Source organism: Echinococcus granulosus (genome assembly GCF_000524195.1).
Source record: "Echinococcus granulosus chromosome Unknown EG_S00136, whole genome shotgun sequence".
NCBI lineage: Eukaryota > Metazoa > Platyhelminthes > Cestoda > Cyclophyllidea > Taeniidae > Echinococcus > Echinococcus granulosus.
The window spans coordinates 147126-167258 of NW_020170516.1; the positions used below are offsets into that span (position 1 = coordinate 147126).

Consider the following 20133-nt stretch of genomic DNA (forward strand, 5'->3'; position numbering starts at 1 on the left):
ATTGAACGTACCAATGATAGTTAAAGCTGCACAAATAAAGGTGCTTGTAATTTTAATCATCCTGTTTTTCCGTTTGACTTTTTTATATAAAAAAAGAATCTTGGTGCCACTCAAACTCAGCCACCACCATCTAATCAGTGTGCCGCACCGCCGCAAAACGGTAAGCTCTTAATTAACCAGAAAGTTTTCTGCCATTTCTTCTTCTTCTACTAACTGGGCAATGAGAGGTATTGAGTTTGAAGAAAATCTGACAAACATTCGTTAAGTTTTGCATTTACAGTTGCCTTGTGGAAACATTCTAAGTTGTGATACCCGATTTTGTTCCCCGGACCAAAAATCAAACTACCTGTAGTTGTATGGAGGAAAGGAGAGGGAGACCCAAGTAACTAAGGCGTAAGAAATTAGTTCATCTGATTAGTAGATTGGAAAAATTGCAGAATTATTTTAAGTTACAATTGTCGGTCTATTACCCGATTTAGCGCATGAATACGAAAATTTAAATTGTTCTCCATTTATTCAAGCAAGTCAAGCTCCACCAGTAAATGCCAAAAAGAGTAAGGTCAAATTCTTCGCCTCCACTCAATCCTGCTCACAACTCTTTAACCACCTCTAATAACTTGACGGTGCTAGTTAGCAGGCAGCCATAACCTATGGTGTGTCAACACTACGTAAGAAGGCACTGATAGTCGCTATACCTCCGTTTTGGGGTCAAAATCCACGCTAATATGACATTCATGTCTTTTAAGAGGCAAAGCCAGAGGAGTGCGTCACCAAGATCATTGTATCCAACTTCGAGGGTCCACTTACAGTGACATGTACAGGTAGGTCGTGTTTTAAGTTGAAGACGAAAAGTTGGAGAAAAGAGTATTCTCCGAGCGCATTTGTCAATTTTGCTGTTGGCTAATAGTCTTCGCGGGATGAAAGGATAAGTTTGGTGCATATAAGCGGGTTGGAGGATGCCGCCTGCATTCCTTTCCCACGAATCAAGTAATAGGTACCCAGGATCGTTCGCATAGCGTGATTCATGGGCTAGGGGCTATTTATTAGGGATAAAACTGATGATTTTCACACTAGGATGCAAATCTTATCGTACTGTAAGCTCTCTCCTCACTTACCTCATCACGTCGCAATTGCTTTAAGTTTTTGTTTTTTAAGTAAGAAAACAACTTCCATGCAATTAACACTGGAAAATGATGCGTTTCTGAATATGATACACAAGAGACTAGAAGATTTTGGAATTATTGTTACTGATTAAATGTACTACCTTAAACGAGAGACTATATATTTCAGACGATACTTTTAAGTAGTGATTTTTTTTTACACCGAAGGGTTTTTAATTAGGTTTTTATAAAAAGCTTCTGAATTTGCCCGTTACCCTAAATAAATAAGGCCCAAATTTTCTCGGAATATTCAACCTCCATTGTGTAATACATTTCACAAAATTGTAGATGTCACACCCAAGTGCCCGCCGAATCCAATTCCACCTCCAGTGTCCCAATTCGCCCCTTATCAAGCCCCTATGCCCTGTCCGGAACCATTACCCACGGTAAGACTAACTCCATGCATTAAAATATCGTCGCCTTTGATGGGATTTTCAACATGTTGGTTAGTGAGTCTGCTTGCTAATTGAAAACCTTCTGCACGCAGAGACAAAATAATTGACGATTTGGAAGCTAATTTACACCAAAAAGCAATTATTTTTTTCTCCTTGTAACGCTTGGTTGGTCTGACCTTAAAATTGGTAGCGGTTGGGGTGCGAAAATTCAAATGTGATTAAGGGATGCTTTAAGACATGAATTTAATTAAATATTGCATCTCAATTTGACTATGCCTTACTTTTAAACTCTGCAACCCTGCAGGCACTCCTCGGTAGCCACAGTGTAAAAGGAGAGACCTAATTAGACCTAGTAATTAAATCAAACCGATGACCTAAGCGGTTTTACACTCATTATTTGATGTGATTCGCACATATGTGAATTGCGTGTCCCTCTGTGTGAGCAAATTTGAATAGTTTACACAGTATCAAGGTCCTCAAGTTTTCTCTTTTTAAAAATGCATTCTACCGAGTGGTATATGCAATATATGGCCTAAGAGGTTACGGTACGCTCTCACCCAAATACACTTTTTGACTAGGCGTCAATAGTCAGTAAGATCTTTGGGCCTGAAAATAACTAACCCGGAAAGCGTAGCCCCAGTGGCAAGAAGGCTTAATCATCCTTCTTTATTATTTGTGGAACTAAACAAATTAGGGCATAAACGGCAACAGAATGAAGTTAAATAGGTAGCAGAATGCAGCCACAAGCAACCGCTCGGTCTCGTGTAGATTCGCCTTGAAAACTTTCTTTGTAAAAGTGCTTAAGTCTTCTGTTACCGAGAAATTTCTTTGCATAAAATATGGGTGACTTTGATCAAATTAATTAATATATCTATTTCACACATTAACACCCTCGTGACAAGACCGAGGACCATCTAAGTTAAATGGCATTATCCCCCACTCAGCGCCATTTCAGGTGATACTTAAACTTAACAATCGGAATTTTAGCTAAACTTCTCTTACTGGCAATGTCTAATTACCTATTTCCTCTTGGTGAAAATGAGAGAAGGTAATCACTTGATTCAACTCCCCTAGGTAAGGCCGTATTACAGATATCCAAGCGAGCCCCAAGATTCCTACAGGCCTCGACGCTCACAGTCCAAAAGAAAGAGTTCCAAAAAACGTAAGAAATAAATTCACCTCCCTTAAAAACTACGAATAGTCGCTTTTATAAAATTTGCAATTGTTGGCCTCTTTTAGGCTCCAAAACTCCGAAAAAGGCAAAACCTCATGAGAGGGGTGAGTAACGGCGTCAGTGTCTAATGCGTCGAAATTAGCTTTGACGTTTGCTCACCCAGGCACACACAAAGTAGTCACTCCAGCTCTTAATTAGATGTTGTCAACTTTCATAACTTAATGTGTTATTATGACTTATCTCAGCTATTAGATATTCAATTGTACCTCCTACTCACTCTTGCCAGATTGTCAAAATTAGGTCAGTTAACTCCAAAGCACTACGTGACATGATATTCTGAATTCTTAAAGGTTAAACAATGAGGGTAGTTCTCATGGACCAAGGAGGATTAATCAAGAAGTGCGAATACTTTTCCCCTTTACCATCCTAACAGTCGATTATAAATATAATAAATAAATTAGAGGAAAAGCACTTTAAATGCCTGTCTCTATGTGTACTTTGCGGTCTTATGATGTATGAAGGCAAATTTTTTCATGTGAATCCCTCACTTACCGGCCAAATCCGTCAGCTATGTGACTGTGAGAAGCGAAGTTGTTTAAGACCCGAGTTGTTTGATATTGCCTAATGAAAATACAATTTTGAATAGAATAGCTAAATACTGAACCTCCTTTTAAAGTCAACAATAAATCTATTTACACAGTTTTAAACAACTACATGGGACTCATCTAGTACGAGGTGTTGAGAAATTAGATTACTTTTTTTTCTTAGAATAGGCAAAAAGAGACCACTCCATTCTGCCACGCATCAAAGCACCAACCATGGGTGCGCTTCCGTGGAGGCTAGATTACTCCAGGCCCAAGGGTGGGGAGACGTAGTAGGTATTAACGAGGTTTAGGCTATTTCAAGACAGTGGTAAAATAAAACCGCAGCATCTCCCCCCGCTCTTCACTTTCTTCTATTTTCGAAAGCATATTTCTGCAGTAGATAATATATTTCGATGCTTGCCTTATAAGGGAAACTTTTTGTGGTTTTTTGGTAAAAATATTAAAGTAGAGATAATTATCCCGAGGATAATCGATGGCAAATTTTACGAAAGTTGTGAAAATAGGTGAAGTAAACATTTCGGTATCTACTACCCGTACCCTATAAAAGCCTGGAACGATCAAATTGGTTTGCATAGTAAAGGGCGCCTTTTAGGTGATTAGGGGTGTAAATGTGTACAAACAATCCAGGTTATACGGGGTCAGAGCTCGTTTCCTCCTCAGGGGGCAATGGCAACCGCCCAGTCACGGGGTTGACGCATACTGACCCCTTCTCGCCCTAAAGGTATACTCGAGTGAACACGTATAATACTTCACCTTAAAGCAACTCAGCTCAAATTCCACCACAAAATATAAATACTTTTGTATTTCATCAAGTTGACATAGCAGTTGGAGAATGCGCCAATAATCGTTAAGCTTAATGTGGGTGAGTTCTTCATAATTTGTAATCCAATTTCACCTTGAATACGCCCTAATAGCGCCCTCTTGTCACACTGACAACTTGTTTACCGCTATTTTATTGAGCACCATGGATCGCAGTTACCGCCAAAGCCAATCATCCCGCAGCAATGCTATTGCAAAAAGACTCGTAATAATCCGTTTTTTACGGTGGGATCTGTTACCACACCCAATGAACAGAATGGATCTTCGATCGGGAATCAAGGCGCAGTGAAACTTAAATTTTCTCGCTCCAAAAAGAGGCCATTTGTGTTTGCCTTTTGATGTAATAAGAATTGTGTTTAGAACTTCTTGCATCAAAAAACAGTGAAACTATACATCCTCACTGTTTCAGTCTATGCTAAGAAAATGGATCAGGTAGAGATCTGACGAGAACGTCAAAGCCTTCTTTTCCTCACTTTCAGCGAGATTGAGAAGTGCAAGCCCTAAATTAAAGTAGATTTCTACCATCGATGACATTTTAAGCACAATTCATAATTTCAATTATTCTAAAAAAGTACGACATTTAATGCACGTCCATACTTCTATACCTTGGCCAGAACATGCAGAGCCTCCATCGAAGGAAGGGAGAGGCAGGAAGAAGTCCAGGTCCCCGTCACCCTCACGCTCTGAATCGCCGCGCTTGAAGCCAACGAGAAGCACAGGACCGGCGCTACTGTCGACTTCGGCGGGCCCATTGTCAAGCGTTACACCAAATCACCTTCCGCCTCCGCCCACGGTGGAGCAGCTGCAGTCCGCAGTTCTGAGACCTGTGCAGCCTCGCCCAAAGCCGTACAGCATTGTGACAGCACAGACGCTGCCGCTACCCGGTAAATGCCAGTGACTCAATTTCTTTTAAATGGATGAGGGTGGTGACGAAAGCCTAGCTGGAAGAAGGGGCTAAATTTTGAGCTTCTGTCAACCGGTCCTCCTTACATCTACCCGCTAATTATCCCTAAATCCATTTTGCCAGTCTTTTTATCGAGAAGAGGCTTTCACCACACTTATATTTCCAGTATTCGAGTCAAAGGCAGCATTATATAAGTGATGAATAAGCAACAGGTAGCAGTCATGATGAACTCGTTGGAACGATAAATACGTGGAAAGAGTCGGTGAATTAAAAAAGCCTAAATTTTAAAGAAACAAGGCATCCAAAGTACTTAAGAATTTTAATTTTCTCTTTTATTTAATCTGAGGTAAAAGTGAGGTTCACCTCCACACGTAGGGCGCTTAAAAGTTTCCGAGAGTTATTACTGAAGCAGCCTATACCGAATTTGTGATCTACCAACAAACCAACCACTTAACTCAATTTTTGTGTGGAGGTGTTGCAAGACGCATTAGTTTAGATGCAGCAAACAAATTCGCGGGTCTTTAGGCATCTTCCAGCATATTTTTGGCTTCATAATCAAATATATCCTGTGGATAACTACTATCACGGTGACGTGCAGATACCCATGTATGGTTGAATCTCCCGATTTAGTTGTAGTTGATAACCTTTGCTCCTGAGCCCCATTTTAGCCACTGAAAATGCTTAGTGCAATTTGTCACACCTCTGCCGGTTGATATTAGCCACATTAATAAAGTCGGTACTTCTTAGGCACCAGATTCAGCCAATTCAAACCTAATTCCTTGCATTATTTGGCACCAAAACCTCGGAGCCTGTCCTCAATGGTTCCAAAGCTACAAAGGAAATTATACAGGTATTCGGTTTATAATGATTCCTTCTAAATATTTCGAAAGAACACCCAAATATAAGTGATGCCGAGTAATTTGCAAACTGCATGATCTCATGAGATGGCTCTACGAGCCTAATTTCACTCAGAAAAAATAAAGAAGCCTTTTCTTGCTCTGGGCAGGCAGTGGGCCAGGTAATATTCATTACGACCCGTTACCGAGCCTTGCAAATCCTATTACTAGGAGGTATAAACTGGACCGTGAGCTTTACCTCCTTTACAACTGACGATCTGTCATTAACAGGTTGCATTTTCTCACCACCCACTTTCTTCACCTAATTAGTTCATTCCTAAACGTATTTCTGATCTGTAAACATTTCCCGCTCCATTCTCATGTGGTATTACTCGTCCCAGCGCAACTCCATTCGTTAGAGGGCAATTAGGAGAGGGGGAGAGGAGGAAGAGAAGCTGGATTTTAAATCATCATGCGTTGTCAAGGCATTTCCATTTGCCCTTCGCTATACACCGCATTTAAAGTAGTCTTAATGGCCTTGCGCGTAAACACACTGCATGGCGTTGCAAACTTAAACGAGCTGCCCATTTAAATGTTTTTGCATTCTCTGGGTGTTTATTTGTAATTGATCCTCGATTGAAAATTACAAATGAGGGTGGACTGTAAAGGCACTACGTTTCCTTTTATTTGGTTTTTAAAAAAAATGTAAGCAAATAAAAGAAAAAGGGCAGTCTGTCTTCCTAATGTTTTTGGGCAAGCTGTTAAGCCGCGGGGTTGAGACAAGACAAGCCCGTGTAAAATACTAACAGGTGATATTTTTGTGCAACTACGGCCACACCATCAGACAGATCTTTGTGCTTAACCGTGCAAAGAATGAAATGCATTTTTAGCATCACTTGTGATGTTAACGCATCCGTAGCAGTAAATGCAAAACCAGTATCAATAGCTAACCATTAAAACCCTAAAGACTTCATTCTGATGACCCAGCAATAAAAGCATTGATAATAACTAGCTAATATTTAGTTAGGTCATTTGCTGTGAGTGAATAAGACCCGTGTTTGAAGTTTGACAAAAGTATTGCTCATTCACAGAGTATCACAAGAAGTCGTAAAATCAACAAAACTTACACAGCTACTTATTTAATTTCAGTAGAACCAGAAAAGACAGCAACGCGTGAGCGGAGTAAGAGCCCTGAGAGGGGGATGTATCCGTGCCATTGCGTGCCAATGATCTACTGCATGCCCAGCTGTCCCTACCCCTACCACCAAGTAAGCCATGGCTGCTGCGATCACTCTGACTTTTGGCCATTTTAATTTTCTGCCTCTCGACGCCTCCAGTTGCTGACTCCCCTCGCTCTTTTGCGTTATACCGGAATAAAATTCCTTTTTTATGGTCGTAACTGCTTTTTTAGTCATCGTATTCTCTGTATTATAGTGGGAAAGCTTTAGTACATTCAACAAGAGCAGAAATTATGTTAAGTAAAAAGATCTGAGGGTATACGTCATAACCGTATTAAACCTACCTAGTAAACCTAAAGTGATACTGTCAAAATCTAACAAAAGTAATGTTAAAAATGCACAGAGTTTTTGACTCTAATTCCTGGTGGTCAAATATCTGATTATATTTTGCGTAATGACAAAATTAGTGTCGGATGGGTTGTCAGGGACGCGTCGAAATATCAAGGGCTAATGATTGCATACCAATTCCTTTACTAACCGCTTATCCGGGCACGAATTATTGGCATTTAGTGGTAAATGCAATGAACAAAATCAAAAATTAAGTTTGAAAGTTCAAAACAACTTATTACTTGTTTTAGCCGAGATCGTCACGGGCTGACAGACGCATGCAAAGGCTGCTGGATATTTGCGAGGGGGTGAGTCTAGCTCCTTCCTTCTTAGTTAGAGAAAAGGCAACTACTTTTCTCTTTTACATCGTTTCTTTCCTCCCCGTGCTCTGTTCTTGTGTTTGAGAAGAGTCCCATCAAAGTTCAAGTTATAAAGAAGCCGGTAAGTTTCAATCCTCGTCTAGCCTTCACCATCCACCCGCCTCCTCCCTCCCCCTCCACTCCGCCCTCTTAATCGCCTTGTAGACGTTAGCACCGATCAAAATGGCCTCCACTTGCCATTACTAACTCGCAGGTGATACGAAAAGTCATATTTCTGGTCAAAATCGCGGTGTTTATAGAAGGCGGTGGTAGTAGATGCGGTGGTTTGGGTCTTCAATTCAGCCCTACAATGTCTTTTCGTGACGGGAATGAAATAAAAACAAACTTACTCTCTCATTTCTAACCACATAAAAGAAATTAATGATTTGGTCGTTTTAAATATGGTGTATCCAGAAGGTCATCACCTTTGTTAATCCTTTTTGACAGGTATTTTGCCTTTTCAGGAACGATCATATTCACTGCCCAAGCCAAGAGGACAGAGGGACGGGAGACCGCGTCAACACGTGAGTGTGTGTTTCAGTTTAAACCTTCGCCTGAACTATTAAGGCACAAGCTTTTGTAGAAATCCTACTCGCCCACTGTTATCTTACTTCAGAGGTTCACCTTACCTTTTCATATTTTCTATCCTACCTCGAGAAATGGCATAGTCTAAAAACCTTAAATTACAATTAACCATTTCAATTTTAGTCTTTACCAATGCCCACGTATTTCTGATTAATTTTTGGCAATTTTCTGTTCACATTTTTTGTAATCATCAATACTTTGTTTCTGGATTTTAACTTTTGGTTGTTAAAGTGTCGTCAACTTGTAAAAACTTGTTTTGTTTTGTTTCAAAGTAGGAAAGGAGGGCGCAGGGTTAGGTTTTGCGTGATTTAAGCAAAACCTTGATGTTAGGGTGAATCACACGTTGCTACATGGAAGGATGCTAAAACTACCTTAAATTAAATGACATCTCTCATTCCTGATGCTTTTCGCACTACCTCAATTTCTCATCATAGCTAGGCATGGGTTCCCTCGTTGTGGATTCAAATTTTGTCATCCTTCTTATAGAAAAAAAACTTACTTCAGTGGTGACAATGTGGTAGTCATAAACGTCATAACTTGTAGTCTGGATTTTGTTTCATAAAATGACCTAAAACTTATCACGTTTTAAACATTTGTGGCAAAGATCCAATTCACTCCTTCCAAATTTGACCATAAATGACTAATGAATCGGGTTTTGTCACATTTGCAGTGTAAGCCTTGCGATTCTGCCTACTAGAATACAAATCAGTAATATGCATGAATCTTTGTTAAACTACAAAACGGAATTTTGTTTACTCACTAACAAAGAAATCCTCCTTTTCCGTTTGTTACAAACACCGCCAAACTTGACAGTTTGACTGGTCTTAAAAGTAGTCCTGAAAGAACTGTTCTTCTCTTCCCACATAACTGTTCCCATGATGATAAGGGTGATTCCGTACTATTGAGATGCGCTGACGTATTTAGTGACGTTAACCATCAATGCAAAGTCACTTTTGATCAGCTAAACGGAATGTTACTTGCTGTGGTTCATTAAGAAGTTGATATCCCCTCCCCCTAGTCCTTTACTTGTCTTTACATTAAACTTTATTGTGAAGACCCATTGTCGGAGTAAACTGAAACACTAGCTTCGCTTTTAATGTTAATTTGAGAAGAGATCACAAATTGATGAAAAAGCCAACTAAATAAAATATTGACTTAGTACAGATTACTGCCAGGAAGTGTTTAAACTAGAGAAAGAATGTACAGTACATTGGAGGCGTGCACTTCGATGTCAAACCATGAAACAGCAAATTGAAGAAATTAAAATACGTTTACTTGGTAAGTTAATTGAAAGGATGCTGAATGCGTGAGGTACGTAGTAGTCCACAGAGGGGATTTCGGAGGATGAATGGACGTCTTTCTGTAATGCTTTCAGCCATCCGATCAGACAAGGCGTTCAGTTCTTCCAAACCTTACAATTGACCATCCACGCGAAACAACGCCGTTGAAAACTACTATCAAAACCTCTCCACCGCCTCAGCAGCCCTTGCACTCACAAGGCCTTTTCGGGATGAGAAAAGGTGAGTTCTAGTGCTGCCACGTAAACCGTCCACACGAAGGAAATATTGAGGAATAAGGGGGCCAATGCGAAAGCCAGAGCAGGCTCAGAGCAGTGGCGTAACAGTGCCGGCTATAAAATGCTTTATTTACTACCTCTCTTACAAGAAGTGGCCAATTAAGTAGTATTTTTGCGCTGTAGTTTTGTAAATCTGGTGATAAGTAAAAAGCCGCTTAAGCGAATGATGAGGAAACCTCGAAGGGTCAACTGAAACTTGAAGGATTTTTAATGCTCATTTGAAAGGTGCATTAATGCTTGATTGAATGAAGTCGGATAGTTTTCCAAGTCATGGTGCTGCTTGTGGATCATGAAGCAGCGCCGTTTGTACAACTGGGGTATGGTTGATTAGATGCCAGTTAGTTAATCGTTTGAATTTCTTCAAGCAAATCACCGGACCAGGTGTTGGACTGCTAGTTTTGCTTTAAGCGGTTCGCACTTGAAAAGCACCACTGTGCCTCACACTCCAATTCAGTGTTGTAAAATGACACAAATTGCTGATAATATAAAGACTAGCACTGATATCCCCTTTAAGAGGTTTTCATAAAACCCGTTTTTGTTCGATACGTTTTTTCCGAAAGTCTTTTAAGAATAATAGCAAAAGCAGGAATGTATGGCCACTTTAAGTATCTGACACAGATAAAATGCTCCTATATGGCATTTGTTATTTGTATAGTCTTTTTAATTATGCTGCATCCCATTGTGAGTTCCTTGCCTGTTTTTTTGAAAAGTCGGTGTAAAATAAAAGGGGTGGACTTGAGGGGAACAATCTGTGCACAGTTCCAATTCACAATTTAGCCCCAGTCAACGAAGCATGCTAGTGTGATTTGAGTAAATTATGCATAAAATGGTGCTACTTCGAGCTTCAATAAGAGCACTTTATTCTGAACTTTAACTGGCCATGGAGACCCATCGGGTGCTCGAAGGCTGCACGCAAATGCAAGTGGTGTTTGCATTTATCGCTTAAAAAGAGTAGCATTCCAAATTTGAAGCTCATTTTTGTTATTTCCCTGGAATTAAGATGTCTTGGGATTTATTTATAGCACTTTGTTTTAAATTCCTAGAATAAATGTTGTGCAACGCGAATTATTGGGTAATTTATGTGGAATCGCAACACCACTTATTGAAAGCTGGAGCAACTGCTACATAAACCCCCCAAAGTTATTTTTGAAAATGAAGGACCTATTTTACAGGCTGAACGATAAAATGTTTTACAATATCATTAAGCCTGTATTTCTTCCGCGGTTGATATTGTATCATAGTGCATGGGTACTGCACAACTCACCGATTTCCCCTATATTAAGGTCCTCAACTATGTTCTCCTTGCTCCGGTTGTAAGCAGCAGAGTTTTCTCTTGATTTTGCTATTATGTTTAGTGCGTCTGTTTGGCTTCCTCTTATTTCCAAATGGAGCAAGCATGTTGTTTTTGTTTCGTCTTTTTGTTGGTTCTGTGCTTGCTAAATTCATTTTTGTGTGCAGCGAAGCGCCTAGTGTGTTTTGTTTCAGGGACTCCGGTGTCTAGGCATTCGCACGATGAAGAGCTCTCCACTTGGGCTCGTCGAAACGGTTAGTGGTTGTGTGGCTTGCTGCCCGTATTTACTAGTTGAAGGCCAGATTAGCGGTATTTACACTTATAATAGGCATTTGAGCAGACTTTTTCAAAAGTCCCTTTCTCCTGAGAACGACACAAATTCATGGGGTGATTGTCGCATGTTTTATAGACTTGAATCAGTTTTTTTGCATTTTTTCTTCTCAAAAATTGTGTAGCAGTTGCCGTAACCAAGTCTCAAGTGATAGAGTTTAATTGCTTGTTATTGTAGCGAATATCTCTGCTTCGGTAGCTAAACGCGAAATTAGAGACACCACCCCCTTTTTACAAAAAAACACGAGACTGGCACTTCTCATCAGGTTATTTTTTTGACAGCTAATCATAAGTGTAAGCCATCGTTAACATGTTTTTTACAAGAATCGCCGAAACTCTGCTTCTCCAAACTCCCAACTTGCATTCCCCACGTATTTTTTCCCTTATAATCCAAAGGTAATGAAGTAGGTCTGAAGGTGGCATTTAATGCTTTGCTAGCCTAAAAGGGCATCAGGATCGCAGCGGCCGGCTTTTAAACTGTGATTTTAATCGTTTGATTTTAGTTCAAGTAAGAATTTTATCCCAAATAGGTACTATTTCTGCTTGTTTTAGTTATGTAAAACAAATTTTGATGTATAATCAGTGCCTACTTTGCCAAAATTTAGTGTCAGCTTAAACAAAGGTTCGTGACAGCCGGAATCAGGTCCTAGAGACATGTGCGCCTGTTTTTCGGGAAAAGAAGTTTCCTCGCCTTTCCGAAATGGTTAATTCTACCCACACGCTACTACGATTTGGTAGTCAGCGAAGTAGATGGTACAAAAGCCGTCTGAATGTTAAGATCCACGCTTAAATAACGGTAGAATTGGTAGGTGACGTGCCTGATTCGATTGTGGATTGTTCAGTGGTTATATCGGAAAAAAACGGAAATTTGTTAGAGCAATAGCTAAGGGATTAGGGCACATGCTTCCAAAGACAATGGAATTGATCTACTAGGCATATCCGGTTTCAAAAAAAAAATAAAGCCTTGGATTCTAAATGCGCTTCAAAAGATAAAGGCCAAGGGTTTTTCTAGGCCTTGTTGTTTAATTTCAAGTTATCTAAAGTAGTTGGTAGTTGCCAACAGGCAAGCTTGCACCTCTTATTCTCTCATAGTTCAGGACTATGTACGTTGTTTTTAGGGAAGAACTCTCATAAGGCTCCATTTCATAATTAAAAACGCCGACTAGTGTAATGCAGTAATTACCGAAGCATTGAGTTTTAAGCACAAAATGATGTTATCAAAGTTGTTCACCATTTGAAAGTTGGTATCCATACATCGGAACTAGAAGGCTTGAATTTCCTCATTAGAATGGGTGTGTTGGAATTTCCAGTTGCCGACGGCGAGGGTGGAGGGGATTTCAAAGGAGGCAGGCCACCAAGCCGACGTGGACCTCCACTGTTTCACCCACCACTCCTAAGAGGAAGCTCAACGCTATCAAATCCGAATCGTGGTAACCCGGCGCCCAAGTTAGGGCCCAAACCCACTATTCAATGGCCACCACGTATTCGGCCGGGCGGGTCGGATAAGCCAACCAGTCCGCCAATAATCGAATTCGGTGGGGCCAAGCGGATCAGCGAATCGAGCGACGATCGCGGTGGTGGAGGAGCGTCACAAGTCGAGGGCTCCTACGAAGTGATTTGGGACTACTTTAGTGAAAACGGTGGAGAGACCGATGAGGAAGGGGAAGATCGAGAAGTAGAGGTAGGAGAGGAAGGGAAAAGTGTGCCACCACAGTTTGGGCAGCTTGCATCGTTATGGGTATCATCATAGATCCCACAATTTTGTAAATATTCTTATTCTCTTCACCTCCGGAGTATATTTATTTGAAACTGTTTCTCGTCTCACGACGGCTTAAAAGGCCAGGCAGCACAAGCCAGAAGAGAAGTTGCTTGGATAGTTATCAAGTCAAGAAAAGTTGTGGTATCAGTGTTTTTCGAATCCATATAGATCTAACAAGTTAGTGCAAAAAGATGGTGTTTTGGAAACAAGTGCTTTTATGTGTGCTAGTGATGGTTGAAGAAACGGTCGTTTTGTAAAGCTAACACTTCGACAATAGCAGTGTTTTTGACAATAAATGGTTAAAGTGGTTTAGGCCACCGGCAGAAAAAGCATTCATCGTTGAGGGAAGAAAGTTTTTACAGGCCTGGTGAAACCGTACTTTGGAATCTCACAATTTTTCCCGGTGAATGAAATAAGACCGGGTGAGTGTGTTAAGGCACTCTGAAGGTGTCTCCTGCTGCAAATCATTGTTATGACCTCCGTATCTGCTGTCTGGTCAGAAGTGCCTTTGAATGGATGGAAAATGGATATATTTAATATGAAACTATAAAAAATAAATCAAACTGGGTAATCTGCTGCTAGACAACTAATGCATGAGGTGTTTTGCATTTTCCTGGAGGAAAAACCGTGAATAGACACTATTATGATGGAGAAGTCAATTGCTTTTGATTACCCTTTCCGGAGAAAAGGGTAAATATGGTGAGTGGTTGATCTCTTCAAGTGAATTATGCAGCCCATTCTGTCTAACCGGTTGGTGTGACATGTCAATCTGAGGTGCAAGTGGCTGCGGGATTTGTGCGCAAAACCGAAAGCGGGCTTAACTGGGGTGACCGCAATTTTGGTCGACTACAGCCATGAACCCGAGAGACAAAGAATCTTGGGAACGCTCTAAGAACTCGTAAGAGCAGGAATGTGATTGCCTGATTTGTCAAGGACATTGCTCATGGCAGGCTTCGATTCATGAAAGGACCTTCCGAGAAAACTTGTATGCACCTGATAGAGAAGCGTGGATAAAACTGCCCTTTTCCCATACCTCCATACTTGATATCGTTTAGTTGGTGACTATCCAGAGATGAATCCATAATACTTTTCGCTCAGGAATTTCAACTGAAACAAGTTTATGAGTTCGCTTAGTTGTAACCTCATATGAAGTTGGTTCTACTGCGACGTTACGGTTGAAAAGTCTTATTTCTTCCGTTTCCTTGATCATCCAAGTATGAATTACTGTTTTGTATGCATTATTCAAAACTACCAAACAAATGTGAGTCTTGAGTTTAGGGTTATTTTTATTCCACATTAACAGCGAAAAAAAGCCTTCGAAACGAAAAGGATTTGGTAGATTATGAGAGGTGTCTTGTTGATGGTAAATTATGCGACAATTTCAGGAGGCACGCAGCAGTCAAATGGTTGGACCTTCCTCGGGATCCTACTACAATATCTCCTCAAAATCGCCACCTAAGGTGAGAAACATACTTAGCATTAACGTCAGAAGTGCGAACATCCAGTACTTTGCTATAAGACGGTGGCATTTTGCGCATTCCTTACTGGTACCATCGGCTTACTTCCCCCACACACTATGGTTGCCTAAAATCCTGATCTGCCGCATGCTTTACTTCTCTTGAACGCATACTAGTCCCTTAAAAAAAGACAGAAAAGCATCAGTTATGTTGACGTACCTGCTGATAAGCTGCGGCTGCTGAAGCGGAACTTTTCAAGCCTTATTTCCTGAGTTTGGAGCAGAATGCATGGGCATTCATAAGCACACATCACCAATTATTGAGGAGGACTTTGAAGTTGGTTGTTCAAACTTTGATACAGCTAAACGCCCTTTCCTTCAACAGGTGATCCTCAAGGTGAAACATGAGGAGCCCATGTGAAACGTCCGAGGGCAGCGTGACAGGAGACCACGCTTTTCGAACAAGTCAAGCGCCTAATTACTGGTCAAAATCTAGTGAATTTTCTGCCTAGACATATGCCTACCCGATGTATTTCGTTCTATACTTACAATGTCCCCTATTTCGAATACCAACACTTATAATCATATTGAGTGAGTTGGACGACTTTGTTCATTCGAGTGACAAGGTGACCGTACTGTCCTTGCATTGTCTAAAGTCGGTGGATTATGCGGGGATCGTGCCATAGCACTGGTACATCCAAGTGAGGAATTTACCTAAGGAGTTAAAAATGATTCCACTCCCAGTTTTGTTAGTGAAATTTGGTGCCCTTTAGCGCGTAAATAAGGTTGCTTTGGCTGATTTCATACTAGTGAGTATTGAGCTCCGAATGGTGGTGGGTAGAGCGACTTCTTTCATGCATTTTTGTAAAAGACTAAATGGTTTATGGCTTGAACTTACCACTGTTCGAGTGTACTTATGGATCAGGCTCCTTTTAATTGCTGTAACAGCCTTTTGGGTCTCGATTAAATTAAAAAGTTGAGAGTTAAGAAACCCGTCTTTTCTAAAACCCGAGTTGGGAATGGTGCCTTTATCAAACCAGACTATAAATTGGCTACCGAATGCATATTTGGACTGGTCGTGTAATTGCGTACTGCGAAAAATTTCGGACTTCGAGTTTGCCACGATTGTTGAGCTTTTCACACTTTAGTAGATGACACAGGATGGGAACATCCGATGAACGATAATTCTGAATGTTTGCAATTTGACTGCTGAGATTCATTTTTATGTGGCTGAAACGATTCATAGCTGAGGTTAATGGAGATTTCCTGATTATCCCAGTACAGCCCTCGTGATGGCCATTCACCTTAAAACAGATTTCAATTTCTTGACTATAAAACCCAATTCTTGAGTGGGGTACCGTAATAAGTACGACCTTGTGGCCTCTTAATCACCAGAGCGAAAATCTTGAATGTCTAGATCTGAACTAGAATATACTACTTTTAAGGTTGTCTGACACGCTTAAGAACTGCAAATGACTATTTACCAGTGGAAGCCAATGGTGAGAGAATTAGAAAGGATAATGTTCACCATACATCATCGATGATTGTATCAGTGCTGAAAAGTCCTCAATTGAGAGTAAGGCCGACGCATTAAATCGCCGTTTCCACGTGACAAATCATTTCAAACGAAATTCTATTTTGATATCGACCCTCTATTAGTCGCACATTATATAACTAATAGTAAGAACATCATCACAATTCTACATTTTGATAGAAATGGGAGGCAACAACGATGCCACTGTCCTAGTCAAAGTCGAATGCCGCTAGCGTAAACCTCATGTGCTACTACAGCACGCCGAGACTTTCCTGGAGACAAAAGAAGACACGATGCACGAGCAGACAATGTATTTTTGACGTATAGTGGGATCTGGAGTCCAGTGGCACAGCCTGGAGGTCAGGTTGCTCATCAAAGGAAAAATATCGGAGCCCTAAATGGCCCATTACCAAAATTGGAAGTTATGCAAGCAGTTAAAGTATTGCACTACTAACTACCACTAGTATTTGCACAAGTCTAGATTTTGTTGATCCCCGCTCGCGTTCTTAGCACCTCATCCCTCTGTACACGATTGATGGTTCTTATTCCTCTGTGTTTCCGTGTAGCACCGAAAGTGTTAATTCAAGCCGCTAGATCGGCGGTAACGTCTAGCAACCTACTCCAAAGCTCATGGAAATCCCGACTCCATTTCCTAAATATCATGTCAAGAAGTGAGACAAAAAAGGCGTGTGCAAGTGTGGGCTAAATTTGCAAGAGCCTACGATAGAATATCTCTTGAAGTGACGTCCACTTTTAGTCACTAATCCCAATCGTGTATTGTGCACTGAGCAGTGGTAGCTGAGAAGAAGTGGTCGGATTTTGTAACTATTAAGCGGACGGAAGCACAATTCAATTCCAAGGAGGATATCCAATCGTAACAACCCTATTAGGACAGATCTCGCTACCACAAAGAAAATCAAAAGTGCCGATCAAGTGCAACCCAACGATGTTCCAGATAAAAGAGGCCAGGTCTTAACTGCTAATAAGTCAAAAGATAAAATCCATCGAAGAAGAGAAGATCATAGCCGACAATGAACTCATGAATGGCACCTAATCACTGCGCAAGTTCGGTAAGGGGTACCCTACAGAAGGAGGCCAATTTTAAAGTTGAATCAAGAAATAAAGACACCCATTCTGAAGAAATAAAGCATGCTTATCTATGTACACAAGAAGAGCGAAACAAAAAGTACTCATCTAAACAACATCCGTTTCCGATGCACCTCCGACCGATGGGCGTTCCGTCGCTCCGCCGCCAGAGTAGAGAGCTCGGGATTGAAGGCTGAATTGAATGGCAGCTGCCGCTCATCCACTACCACCATCTCCTCCTTCTTTGCTGCTGCTGCCTTGGCTGCCGCCGAAAGACCCATCGATCTACACAACACTACTGCAGCTCGATCACGTTCAGCGCGCTCACGAACTAATCGTTCTGCGCGAAGTCGTTCTAGTTTTCTTTGCTTTTCCTGTTTCGCATCTCTGCTGTTTTGTGGACCCTCTTGGTCATTGTGTGAACGCTTTATCTGGATGAGATGAAAAGATTAGGTGATAAAATCCTCAAATTACGCGACAAATTGAATAATTGGAATGGGACATACACCAGGGGTTTTAATATCATCTGGAAAGAGAGAAGAACAAGATGACATGATTTGAGCAGCAGCAGCACGTTCTTTGATCTCGTTGGCCTGCTTAACTTCACGGATACGAGCGAACTCTTCTTCAACTTTCTTCATATGGAAGAGGGGGTCAGATTTTTGTTTCCGCTTCATGTCCACTTCATCTGACCTGAGATAGTATAAGACATAGATTCAAAACATACGCCAACAGAGTTCCGAGGGGTTCCGCTTCCTTAGCGCGTTTGGGAACCTCAGACCACCATGGCTTGACGTTTGCTAGGCTATCATCGGCCTCGACAAGGTATTTAAGAATCCCAAGTTTCTTCTCATGTGTTTCCTTTTCTTTTTTTAGTTCTTCCTCATATTCCGTGTTTGAGGCAAACAAATTACGCTAAGGGAGATTATAAATAAGGGGCAAGACACACATTTCCTTCAATGTCTGCGAAGAGGTGCAGGGTGTCCTGCGAACTGAGGACCGACTTGTCTGCAGATTTATCATGCACCCTTCGTCTGAGATAATCTGCCCTAGCTTCTTGTGTCTAAGCCGATTACACAGGCTGAAAGACATATTACAGCTAATAAACTTCGGATAGATAAGTCATTTTGCTTCTTCCGAAAAAGTGCCTCATCCGCCTCAACACGAGCAGCATTATCCCTATTCTTCACATGCCACCTACACAAATAAGTAATATGACAAAAAGAAACCTTTTTTTGGGTAATATATTCATACTCAAGAGAAAGCAGAAATTTTACAGAGCCTGCAATTCAACCTGACCGCCCCCAAGAAAACCAACTTAAAACAGAAAAACAAAAGTTTTAAATTTATGAAAACAAGGACAGTATCAGAAAATCTTATTTTCCAGCATGAAAGCCTAAAGCGCTTGTACTGCTGTAACTGTTAGCAGATTTTAAAGGCTATCAGCAGTTCATGCAAGGCAAAATAAAGTTATTGCATGATTGCGCTAATTTCAATCTCATTAATTTAAAAGTCACAGTTGATTTGGCGTGGGGAGGTTTGACCACATTAATCAAAGCGGTCAATCTGAGTTCGTTGTTATACGTGGATATGGCTTCAAGGGCTAGGACAAGGCTCACTCCCTTTATGGCGCGAATCAGGGACTTTTTTTTGATGGTACAAGTGCCCCATTTTTTCACTTCCTAGCGTAAATACAATAATGCTCAACGTTATGAGGACCTTTCATCTAAGCGTACACAACCTCCTCCAAATCTGCCTCCGGGTGTCACACACAAAATGTCTGGAAATTACTACTATACTCGGGACGTTCGTCGCGAATGCAGTCCACCTACGGAAATTTTTAGTGCTGGACCGAGACAAATTGCGGGAGGGGAGAGGTTGGTTTGCGTGTACCTTTCCTACTATTCTCTCGTTATTTAAACAAGTTCCGCCGCCTTTCTTTTTCAATTCACTATCGCAACTTTATTCATCTCTTTCTAGCCAAGCTCCTACCCGTCCACTCATCACCGACTTCACTCCTGGTTTCAAGCACAACTGGGATGCAGAGATCAAACGCTAGTTTGATGCTGCGTTGATCCTTGCGTGCAACTCGTTCCCTCTTTTTGTTCTTATGGAATAGCTGTGCAAAAAATCACAGCATCCTCCCAGTGTAGTCCTCACCATGTAGTTTTTCACATCACCTAGAACAAAGCTTTTCCTGGCGTAACCACGTTGGTTTACCAGTTTGCTCGTTTGGGTGTCTTCCACCAATTTCAGGTTATTTACCAAATTGATACAATCCTCGACTGGTTTTAGATACCAGCCTAGTACGTGCAGACTCCGGTGTTGCAATGGACAATTTGCCATAGAATTCGATTACTTTTTCTGGTTAGAGTGCTGCAAACAACATCCTCGTTTACTTTCCAAGTTGTTACTACTAGACCAACGGATTGCGCCGACAAGCACTGAGTGCGGCCAGCTTATAACCAGGGCTCATCCCGCAGAACACAGCACTTACGTATGGCCGTAGCCGCCACAGCAATGACGACCGCATTTGATCTCGAGAGGCAACCCCTACGCACCCCTTGCAGATGCATAGAATGAGCAAGTCTCCAAACTTTGTCCCTGTTAATTTCACCGGAGAGCATCAACCGTACAAAAGACCTGTTAGGGATATCAGCAACACTGTATGTGTTGAAGTTCTGTCAATTTTTCCCTCA

At 41.2% G+C, this 20133-nt stretch overlaps 4 protein-coding genes across 4 annotated transcripts in view; 2 read left to right on the forward strand and 2 right to left on the reverse strand. All coding sequences in view use genetic code 11, as the record gives it.

Moving 5' to 3' along the window:
* The window catches only part of EGR_09196 (hypothetical protein), a gene marked incomplete at both ends in the record, with an annotated part of 4424 nt that extends 574 nt beyond the window's left edge, over positions 1-3850 (reverse strand). The window contains 5 exons of the mRNA XM_024498445.1: positions 1116-1222; positions 1542-1673; positions 3161-3234; positions 3282-3417; positions 3679-3850. Coding sequence (XP_024347145.1) covers positions 1116-1222; positions 1542-1673; positions 3161-3234; positions 3282-3417; positions 3679-3850 — 621 coding nt within the window. The remainder of the gene's footprint in view (positions 1-1115; positions 1223-1541; positions 1674-3160; positions 3235-3281; positions 3418-3678) is intronic.
* Positions 3851-4736: 886 nt separating this feature from the next.
* Positions 4737-13349, forward strand: EGR_09197 (hypothetical protein; the record flags this gene model as incomplete). The annotated part of the gene is made up of 7 exons (XM_024498446.1): positions 4737-5037; positions 7043-7161; positions 7710-7766; positions 8282-8341; positions 9778-9922; positions 11464-11523; positions 12910-13349. 7 exons carry the CDS (start codon positions 4737-4739, stop codon positions 13347-13349), a joined length of 1182 nt encoding a protein of 393 aa, XP_024347146.1.
* A 2517-nt stretch (positions 13350-15866) lies between these two features.
* Positions 15867-18686, reverse strand: EGR_09198 (Leukocyte receptor cluster member; the record flags this gene model as incomplete). Its single annotated transcript, XM_024498447.1, has 7 exons — positions 15867-16118; positions 17569-17865; positions 17941-18127; positions 18162-18349; positions 18384-18497; positions 18532-18631; positions 18664-18686. The coding sequence occupies 7 exons, from the start codon at positions 18684-18686 to the stop codon at positions 15867-15869; spliced, it is 1161 nt and encodes a 386-aa protein (XP_024347147.1).
* A 338-nt stretch (positions 18687-19024) lies between these two features.
* EGR_09199 (NADH dehydrogenase [ubiquinone] 1 alpha subcomplex subunit) lies at positions 19025-19493 on the forward strand (the record flags this gene model as incomplete). The annotated part of the gene is made up of 3 exons (XM_024498448.1): positions 19025-19090; positions 19121-19311; positions 19415-19493. 3 exons carry the CDS (start codon positions 19025-19027, stop codon positions 19491-19493), a joined length of 336 nt encoding a protein of 111 aa, XP_024347148.1.
* Positions 19494-20133: the final 640 nt, after the last annotated feature.